At 47.0% G+C, this 10,579-nt stretch overlaps 1 protein-coding gene and 1 non-coding gene across 5 annotated transcripts in view; one reads left to right on the plus strand and one right to left on the minus strand.

The window, feature by feature from the left end:
• The first annotated feature begins 1,018 nt into the window (after nucleotides 1-1,018).
• The window catches only part of Smagp (small cell adhesion glycoprotein), a 23,669-nt gene continuing 14,108 nt past the window's right edge, over nucleotides 1,019-10,579 (plus strand). Inside the window, exons 1-2 of one of the 4 annotated variants that reach the window (XM_029566879.1) lie at nucleotides 1,019-1,306; nucleotides 2,467-2,531. In XM_029566879.1, coding sequence (XP_029422739.1) covers nucleotides 2,498-2,531 — 34 coding nt within the window. In that variant the 5' untranslated portion in view covers nucleotides 1,019-1,306; nucleotides 2,467-2,497. The other 3 variants (XM_029566878.1, XM_017799859.2, XM_008840010.3) reach the window with 3 other exon arrangements.
• On the minus strand, nucleotides 7,260-7,385 carry LOC115071525. The gene has a single exon (XR_003850603.1). It is a non-coding gene; the product is annotated as a small nucleolar RNA SNORA28 (small nucleolar RNA).

The raw sequence follows: 10,579 nt of genomic DNA on the forward strand, positions 1-10,579 counted from the left end.
GAAGCAGTCATTTTCCTTTGGAATCCTTTTCTATGAAATATTCTCTTTCTTTCTCCCCCTCTCTCTCTTTCTCTGTCTCTCGTGTGTGTATGGTGTGTCTGTCCTTTTTTTTTTTTTTTGGTCTTTTTGCGACATGGTCTCCCTGTAGCCCCAGCTGGTCTGGAACTCACTATGTAGACCAGGCTGGCCTTGAATTCACAGAGATCTGCCTGCCTCTGCCTCCTGAGGACTGGGATTAAAGACAGGTGCCACCACACCCGGCTGAGACATTCTCTTATCTGAGAACTAACCAAAGGACTTTTATTACACCTTGCCTACATACCTTTTTTATTTTATTTTTCCTTTCCTGGATGGCAGTCTCTCACTCAGGACTTTCTTCACTGGTATTGCTTTGCCTTTTAAAAATAAAATTACAGTCAATTTCATGAATTTTTCTGATTTTTGTTTTAGTCTTTTTCTTCTTCTGGTTTTAGTAACCAGCGTTTTAGGAATAAAAGCAATTATTGTTTCCTTTATGGCTTTGTTTTTCTTTTTATGCCTCTCATTCTTTCCCCAGTGAACACCCCAAATCTGATACCTGTCTTCCTACTGGCATATATAACTATGGATCCCCACCATGGACTTCACCTTAGTATGAAGTACAAAAGGCTGCCTCACTGCCTGGAAGGCAGACAACCATGAGGTCCAGACCCTAAGCAGCAGACCAAGCTAACACTAGCCATGTTTACTGAGTGCATACTGTATGTCACATTAGGTTCTAATCCACCCATTCCAACCCCACAGTAACACTATGGAGTATGACAGGTTTTGTCCCCAAAAGAGTATCAGAAGTAACTTGTCCAAGGTTACAGAGCAAAGCCAGTTCCAGAATGTGTTATACAGAATTACATCCTCTTAGTCACTCAGTTCCTCTGGTTAATTTGGGAGCATTTCCGGCCACAAAGTGAGTCAAGCAGCAGCTGAAGTATGCCATTGATGAATGTTTAAGTTGAGAAGCTTGCCATGTGCTAGGTAGGGCTATGACAGCGTTTTACAGGAATTACCACTTTCAGCCCCCATTTTAGGGCTGAGGAAGCAGAATTTAGAGGCATTTGGTAGTTTGCCCCTAGCCACGCAGCTGGCAAACAGCTGGGCTGGACCCTTCGATCCTCAACCAGACCACAGCCAAGGCTCTTAACCTCTGCACGCCACAGCCTCAGATGAAGGTCGAATGAGGCCCAGGTGGGGCCTGGTTTCTCGCCCCGCTTCACCTGGCGCCTCAGCACCAGGGGGTGTGCCCACCAAGTCATCTTTCAGACCTGTTAGTGTAAGTGACACGCAAACCCAAGTGGCTGCGCGCGTAACTTTGCACGCTTGAAAACTCCAGCTGCGGAAACCGGGAGAGATGGACGCGCCCCTCAGTCCCGGGACGAGGGAGGAAGCGGCTCCGGATGGAGCGCACGGCAAGTGGAGGAGGGAAGGTGGCCTTTCCTCCCGCGGGAGCAGAGGCTGCGGCGGGCAGAGGGAACCTGCAGAGGGCGGTTCTCGGCTCTTTCCTGTCCCACCCAGGCCGCCGCCGCCCCCACCCCCTCTGCGGCCAGCCTCGGCCGGGCGCTGCGCGACTGTCGGCGGCTGGCTCCGGCGCGGGGTCCCCGACGCGGCTCCCGCTCGGCCTGCGGGGCCCTGGCAAAGCTCGGCCGTTCCCACCCCCACCCCCGGCGAGTTCGGGAGGACGAGCGGCGTCGGGCCCGGCCCCTGCGGCCCGTCGGACTGGAAAGGTGAGAGCGGAGGAGGGGCCCGGGAGGCCGAGCGAGACGTCGTCCGCGCGCACTCGGCCACCGCGGTGGGAACCGAAGCCTCGGCGCGGGTAACGCGGCGGCCCCGGGACCCTCGACGGCGCGCAGCCTCGGGCGGCCCTCGGGGCTCCGGCCTGGGAGTGCGGGAGGCTGTGCGGGGACGGCGCGCGAGCCCATGAAGGGACCCCGGGGAGCCGGCCCGGCCGGGGGAGCGGAGTCGGAGCCCGGCCGGGGGGCGTCTGGGCTTCCGGGCCGGGTCTGCGTGGCGGCCCCCGTCCCACACCCTCCCGGGCGGGCCTAACCTCCCGGCCCTCTCCTGACACCTAGCGGATGGCTCCGCAGGGTCTGGCGGCCAGGTGGCCCAGGTACCCGGATCCACCTTGGCAAAACGGACCGCTGCCCACTTGCTGACTTTTGCCTAACTTTCTCAGGCCCGGTAAATGTGGGAGCCCGGTGAAAAGGTCGCCTAGGTGGCACGTCCCAGGTCACCTGAGCCGGGATCTGCTCTCGGGGAGGGATCTGCACATGGAACCTGAGGAGATCCAGGAAGAGAAGCAGTGTGGATGATATCCATGGGGAAAGAGGAAGTGGGGAAGAGACTCAGGAAAATCTGGTGCCAAAGGCTTTCTTGGGAATCTCCATGTCCGGCTGCCTCAGAAGCTCACTTCATTCCCTTCCATTCTTCCTACAGATCTGCCCCTCCCTCAAGGTCCTTGGTAGCCATGACCAGCATACCCGACACACCTTCTCCAGGAGGTAGGTGAAAGTCTTTGCTAACCCATTGTAAGACAATTGTTCAAAACCCTCTACCCCGTCCTGGACCAGTCCTGCAATTCCTTGAGGCCCTGACAGCCTCACACCGGAAAAGGTCCTGAAAAGAAGCAGGTGGAAACTAGAGTGTGCCCTTTAGTGCTGTTTTATTCTAAAGTGCCAGTCCCTACTGCTGCCACTTAAAGCTCTGTAACCTCATCTTACAAGTTCTTTTATAAGCCTAAAGGAGCTGCTTTATGTTCACCCCTCCAATAATGCATTGACTAAGGCAGCAATCCCTATAATTAAACATGGAAAAGAATCTTCTCAAGGTAACAAGGAAGGTTTGGGATGAAGCCCAGCTGGTAGAGTTGGCAAACATGAAACCCTGGGTTCGATCCCCAGCACCCAATAAATCCCTTGTGATAGCACTTGACTGTAATCCCAGCACTTGGGAGGTAGTGGTAGGAATATCAAAGGTCATCCTCAACTATATAATGAATTTAGCCTGGGCTACTCACCCAGGGAGAGGGGGGAGAAGGAAGGGAAGAAGGGAGGAAGGGAGAGATGTTTTTTTTTAAATGCTAGGAGCTAGGTGTATTGGTGACCTGTAACCTGGGAAAGGGATCCTACCTTCTAATTCCACTTCTCTAAAGGTACAGACTCAGTATCAAAACCCTATTGTTTCCCTGGAGGTATGCTGGAGCAGGGATCCACCTCTTACTCTCTGATTGGATTTCACTTTTCATTTCCTAATCTGGTTGGGTCAGACTTACTGTCAGATATTTACATGTCGATTGGTTTCAACTTATACTAGTTACAGTGTGGGAGTAACAAACCCTTGGTCTGTATTCCTTTGTTTTCATATATGTGGTCTCCTTTGTCTTTGAAGGAACATTCCCTGCTTTTGTTGATGTAGAAACTGGAGAGCAAGAACTCCAGGGGAGGCAGATCTAAGGAAGGCTAAGGTAGAGTCTCCTGTCACACAGTTCAGACTTTTCATTATCTTGTGAGAAGTGGGGAACAGAGAGCAATGGACAGAAGTCTAGATTAGTGGCTAAAGGCCTCCTGAGTTGGGGAAGGGACCTGGAGGATGGCAGAGCAACCCAGCAGACTGTCTAGGCAGTCAGTGTTTGTCCTTTTGTGTCTGTCTGTTTCACTTAGAATAATGCCTTCAAAGGCCACCCATGCTGTCAGAATTTGTGTCAGAATTTCCTTCAGTGGCAAGTCCAAGTGATATTCCATTGTCTGTATGTACATTTTGTTTAGCCATTCATCTGTTGATGGGTACGGAGATTGCTTCCACCTTTTGGCTCTTGTGAATAATGTTATTATGAGCATGGGTATACTCAAAGCTCTGCTTTCAGTTCTTTTGGATATACGTTCAGAAGTGAAATTGTTATATGCTAATTTTATGCTTAATCTTGTTTTTTTAAAGAACACCCCCTATAACCCCCCATACTGTTTTTTTTCATAGTGACACCATTTACATCCCCATCAGCAATGTACAAAGGTTCTGATTTCTCCACATCCTCTCCAATACTTGTTATTGGGTGGAGAGTGTGATAGTAGCTATCGTATTGGGTGTCAAGTGGTATCTCATCATGACTTTGATTTCCCTAATGACTTGTAATGTCCAAGCATGTTTTCATGAGCTTGTTGGCCATCTGGATATCTTTGGAGAAGTGTCTGTTCAAGGCCATGCCTTTTTTTTTTAGCATTTATTTTTTATCTGTGTGTATGGGTGGGGGTATGTTTGTGTGTGGAGCACCAGTGTGCCACTGTGCATGTGTGGAGGTTAAAGGACAACTTGAGGAGTCTGTTTTCTCTTTCCACTATGTGGATTCCAGGGATTTAACTCAGGTTGTCAGATCTGGCGGCAAGTGTCCTTTCCTGCTGAGCCATCTCTCTGGCCCCATGCCCAGATTTTAATTGGGTTGTTATGTTGTTGTTGTTGCGTTGTATATTTATATTCTTGATTCAGCAAGTGATGTGAGGTGGTATTTTAGAATGTATCGTATACAGTTCTCTGCCCACTAGGTCTAAGCAGATATACAAGTATGGGGAAAAGTAGTCACACAGGATTCCTTGGAGGATCCCCAGGGTCCCGCTCCCCTGTCTGTCCGCTCCAGCTTGCACTTCCCCCTGCCTTCCTGCCTGTGTTCCTTCCTATCCCTCCCTGTCAGCCATATTTCCTAAGGAGCTGTCTGTCCTCCAGGAGTGCTGGATTATGCTGCATCATGTCTTTTGCCTTGGTGGGCCGTTTTCTCTTAAAACTGCACTGGTATAATATGATAATATTAATAAATGTTTATAATAAATATTAATGGATGAATATATTTATAATGAATTATTAATTGGTTGAAAAGACCATCCTAAATTTTATTTGACCCAAAAGCTCATGGGTATTGGGCCAGAAGTGAATGTCTGATTCCCTGTAGCTGATGTTAGAGGCAGGTAGTTAGCCACTGATATGGGTGTTGAGAACGAAACTCAAGTCCTCTGGAAGAACAGGAAGCACTCTTAATCGGTGAGCCATCTCTCCAGCCCTCAAAGTAGGTTTTATCCTTATTTTACCAAAGCAAAAACTGAGTTCAGGGAAGTTAAGAAATTTTTAGTGATTAAGAAAATTTCCCACAGTGCAGATAATCTCGAAGAGGCAGGATTTTGTGCCAAGTCTGATTTACTCCCAAGCCTGCGCCCTTCCCATCATGGTCTATTGCTCCTGAGGTCTCCTCCACCCTGCTGGCCATCAGTGCACATGAAAGGAGGAAGGAGAAAGGGGCTGAATTCCAGAGTGAGTTCCCAAAGAAAGGAGAATTGTGGGAACAGCCCTTGCCTGGGCAGGTCTAGAGCAGATAAGCAGGTTGGCAGCTTTAGGTGGCAATGGATCTGATGCCTCCTTGATAAGAGATTTGGTGCACCCTGGGGACAAGAGGCACAAAGAAACCAACCAGTATCTGGGTCAACAAAAAGAAAGGCATGTGAGGGGATCTGAAGGTCGTTGGTGGTGGTTAGGAGCTGGGTGGAGCCTTGAGGTTTGAGTCCTCTGTCCTGGCTCCTACCTATTGTGACAGTGGTGCTACAGTCCAGGAACCTGAGAAGGGAGGCTAAAAGTAACATTGTTTCTTTGGGAAAATTGACAGGAGCTGGGTTTGGAAGAGGAGCTCCTGGGGAAAAAGATGGTATTCATTCTCCCTTATTTAGGGGGTGGGCACTTGGGATCGAAGTTAGGTCCTTATACATGCTAAGCCCCATACTACCACTGACACACCCACAGCCCTGTCTCCTCCCTTTTCTGCCAAGCTTTCTGAATTTAGTTTACTTTGTTGTTGCCTGTGTTTTCATTTAAAATGTAGTGAGGATGAGGATTAGCCAAACAAGCTGAATAAAAGTAATAAATAGGGGCTACAGAGATAGCCCAACAGTTAAGAGCACTTGTTGCTCTTGCAGAGGACCCAGGTTCTGTTCCCAGCACCCACACGGTATCTAACAACTGTCCCTAACTCAAGTTCCAGGAGATCTGGCATCCTCTTCTGGCCTCCATGGTGCACTTATATAAATGCAGACAAAACACTTAAGTGTTTAAACACATAAAAAATTTAAAAATATTTAAAAATATATATATTTAAGACTAAATAAATAAGTAGTCTGCTCTGATGGAGCATGCTTGTAATCCTAGCCCTCAGGAGGCTGAGGTTCTGGTTTGGCCTAACAATATTGGTTCAAAGACAACTAAGACTTTCCAACTTGGGCCCAGCGGAATGGCTCCCTCAAAGAAGGATGGCGAGAAGATGGCTGTTCTGCCATGAACAAGGTGGTGACCCAGGAATACACCATCGACTTTCACAAGTGTATCCATGGAGTGGACTTCAGCAAATGTGCCCGATTTCAGAGAAATCCAGAAATTCGCCATGAAGGAGATGAGTACTCCAAATGTGCACATTAATACCAGGCTCAACAAAGCTGCCTGGGCCAAAGGAATGTTCCATATTGTATCCGAGTTCATTTGTCCAGAAAATGCAATGAGGATGAGGATTAGCCAAACAAGCTGTACACTTTGGTAACCTATGTCCCTGTTAACCATTTTCAAAAATCTCCAGACAGTCAATGAGGATGAGAATTCGGGAACAAGCTGTACACCTTGGTCACTTACGGCCCTGTTAACCATTTTCAAAAATCTCCAGACAGTCAATGAGGATGAGAACTAACTGCCAAGAGTCAAATAAAGTTATAAAACTGCAGAACACACACACACACTCACACACGAAAAAAACTAAGGTCAGATCACACTGGAGGAAGCTCTGTTTAGACTGTTAAAATTTTTTATGAATTTTTGTGCATTTCATGCAGAACATCTTAATCATCTTTATACCCCTTCCCCACTGACCCTCTCCCATAGCCCCACCCCCACCCCGGAATTCATACATTCTGTCAATTTGTGTTAAGGCCTATCATGTCAAGTTAGTGTCCCCAGATGTCCCTCATTGCAAGTTCATCCACTGAAGTCTAGTCAGGCTATCTAGAGTCCCTCCCTTTAAGAAGATCAGCTCTTCCTCACCAGCAGTTATCAGCTGCCAATAATTCTTCCACTAAGATTGGGGCCTGCTGCCCATTTCCATAGTATGTCCTGGGTTTTTGTGTGCTCGAGTTTGCATGGGTCTGGGAGCACTCTGTTCTTTAACAGCCAACTTTCACTGCCCCATTTTGTCCTTTTTTTTAAACAATTAGAACATTGTTTGAGCCTATGTAATAGGTTGTCTCATGGGGAACAGAATGCCGGAATGGGTTAGACTTTCTTGCTATAGCAAGCTCAAATTGTGTCAGATAGTTCTGCTCATCTGCCACAGAGTGTCGCTTACAACCTCCTTTTGTCTTTCTAGTGAAACTGTATTTGTTTGCTTTTCTCCACAAGGATGTTACTTACCAAATGTTGTCTCACCAGAATTGTGTTGCTCTACTCACACAGTGCCTTCAGCTCTCCTTAAACCCTCCCTATCCTCACTCTCCAAGGTTGACCTTGCTGAACTGCTGAATGCTTCCACCTCCAGCATTTCCGTCTCAGGCATCTGTGCCCAGGTGCTCCTCTCCCTGTCAGGGGATCAGCTGCCTGCTTCTGTCTGCTGCCAACCCCTCTGTTGCTGCATTAGATCCATCCCTTAAAGCACATGGTGCCAGAGTCCTTCCTGCCCTTACACAAACCTACTGGAATTTCTCCATTCTGAAAATAAAATCAACCCTAACTCCCTCCAGGTGCCACAACAGCTCCATTTCTTTGCTCACCTTTACAAAAAAAAACAAAAAAAAACAAAAAAACAAACAAAAACCCCCCAAAAAACCACAACTTTTTTTTTTTTTTAAAGAGTTTACTTAGAGCTGGGCCTGGTGGCACATGCCTTTAATCCCAGCACACAGGAGCAGAGGCAGGCAGATCTCTGAGTTTGAGGCCAGCGTGGTCTACACATTGAGTTCCAGGCCAGCCATAGCTACATAGTGAGACTCTGTCTTTAAAAACAAATGGAAGTAGAGGTTGGACTGGAGAGATGGCTCAGCAGTTACAAGAGCACTTGTTCTCTAGAAGACGTGAGTTCAGTTCCCAGCACCAACATCAGGTGGTTCACAAATGCCTGTAACTGCAGCTCCAGGGCATCTGATGCCCTTTTCTGGTCTCTTTGGGCACTCCTCCCCCTATACTATAAATAATAAAATAAATCTTTTAAAAAGAAAGTTATGGAGTGGAGCGATCTCAGTGGTTAAGAGCACTGGCTGCTCTTGCAGAGGACCTGGATTCAATTCTCAGCACCCACATGGTGGCTAAAAACTGTCCGTAACTCCAGTTCTAGAGTATCTGACACCCTCTTCTGACCTCTGAGGAAGTTGCACAACATGGGTGTGCTTACACACATGCAGGCAATACATTCATACACATAAAAATAATAAAATATTTTAAAAAGAAAAAATTATGAGCTGTGGGTGGGGTGGTATTGACTCATCCAGTAAATGGCTTGTTGTGCACACATGAGGACCCAAGTTCAGAGCTCTCCTGTAAAAACCAGGCACTATGGTGTACACCTGGCAACCCAGAGGTTGCTGACTAGTTATTCTAGCTAAATCAGTAAGATCTAGGTTTAGTGAGAAACTGTCTCAAAAATAACTTAGAGACTGATTGAGAAAGACACTCGACATCCACCTCTGGCCTACATGCACATGCATGCATCCCTGCATGGATCTGTACACATGCATATGAACATGTACAAACACCCACACATGCAGAGTTTATATTATTTTTTATGTGTATGAGTGTTGCCTGAATGTGTATAAGTGCACCCATGTCATGCAATCCCCAAGGAGGTCAGAAGAGGGTGTCAGATTCCCTGGAACTGGAGTTACAGATTAGCCACCATGTGGATGCTGGGAATCAAGTCCAGGTCCTCTGCAGGAACAGCCAGTGCTTTTACTGCTGCACCATCTCTCCAGTGCCATTATTTATTTATATTCTTGAATTCACCCTAAACCACAGGTTTATATTCTTCACTTAACTAGAGCTTGTCTTATAAAGGTCATTTGTGGGCCATTGGTGAAATATAGCAAAAGTGCCTGTGCTTGATCACTTTGGCTGCTGCTCCTACTTCTTGATCTTAATCCTTAACCCCTTTATCTGTACTGACTGTGTGAGTGATCTCACCCAGCCCCCTGCTTAACCATGCTAATGACTTTAAAATTTTTGTTTATGTATTTATTACCTTGCTGGGGATGAAACCCAGGGCCTTGCACATGGTATGCAAACTTTCTACCACTGAGCCACATCCCCACCCCACTTTAAAATTTTTTTAGTTTCTAAAAGATCTCTTACAAAATTCTATTCTATTTTTTAAAAGTATTTTATTATTTTTATTTCATGTGTATGAGTGTGTTGCCTGCATGTATGTGAGTATACTCGTGTTATGTAGTGCCCATGGAGGTCAGAAGAGGGTGTTTGATCCCCTGGAACTGGAGTTATAGACAGTTGTTAACTGCCATGTGGATGCTAGAACCAAACCTGGGTCCACTGGAAGTGTTCTTAACTGCTGAATCATCTCTCTGCCACCACCCCACTTCAAATTTTATTCTTGATATCATTACTTGATATATGATAGGCAATCTGTTCCTCCTGCAGACATCCTCATGCTGGGTAACAGCCTACCTCACTTCCCTCGAGATACTCAGTCCCCAAATAGTGTCATGTGTGACTCTACCCCACATCCAATCCTGTCAGTCCTTATTTCAGAATAGATCTAAGCAATTCTCCCCCACTGGCTGCTGCTAGACTCCATCAGGGTTTTCATGCAAAGTAGAAAAAGTCTCCCCTTTGGTTGTTCAGGGTACAACCTGCTTCTGACCTGTCTCCACTTTCTTCAGCCTGTTGTCCAAGCTACAGTCAAAGGGATCCCTTAAAATCAACTTGTTTGAATTACAGGTTGCTATATAACAAACACCCCAAAACTTGGTGACATAAAATAGCAACAACCTCTTGGTGACTTTAAACAGTTTGGCTGAGCGTTCAACTCAGTAGTAAAGCACACTTGCCTGGCATGTGCAAGCGCTCAGGTTCAGTCTCCAGCCCTGCAAAACAAATGAAAGCCAGGTTATCACTTCTGACGATTCAGTGGGTTGGCTGGGTCACACATGGGTCTACAGTATACTGGAAGGTCCAAAGTGGCTTCCTCCATATCTGGTGCTTGGTGCTGGTGTCAACTGAGCCTAGGAGCTTGGTTCCCCCCACAGGACTCTTACCTTCCTGTAGACTAGATTGGGATTCCTCAAGACATGGTAGTCTTGGGATTTCAAAAGTGTGATCTTTGGAATTCCAGTGTCTCTCCCCATCTTCCTCCATCCCACACCCTATCTACTGAATCACAGTTTGCATTAAAATCCCTAAAAATGCCAGGCATGGTGGTGCAATCCCAGCACTCAGGAGGCAGAGGCAGGCGGATCTCTGTGAGTTCAAGACCAGCCTAGTCTCCGTAGTGAATCCAGGCCAGCTGTGGCTACAGGGAGACCCTGTCTCAAAAAGA

Source organism: Nannospalax galili, unplaced genomic scaffold, assembly GCF_000622305.1.
Source record: "Nannospalax galili isolate Female #2095 unplaced genomic scaffold, S.galili_v1.0 scaffold979, whole genome shotgun sequence".
In the NCBI taxonomy this organism is placed as follows: domain Eukaryota; kingdom Metazoa; phylum Chordata; class Mammalia; order Rodentia; family Spalacidae; genus Nannospalax; species Nannospalax galili.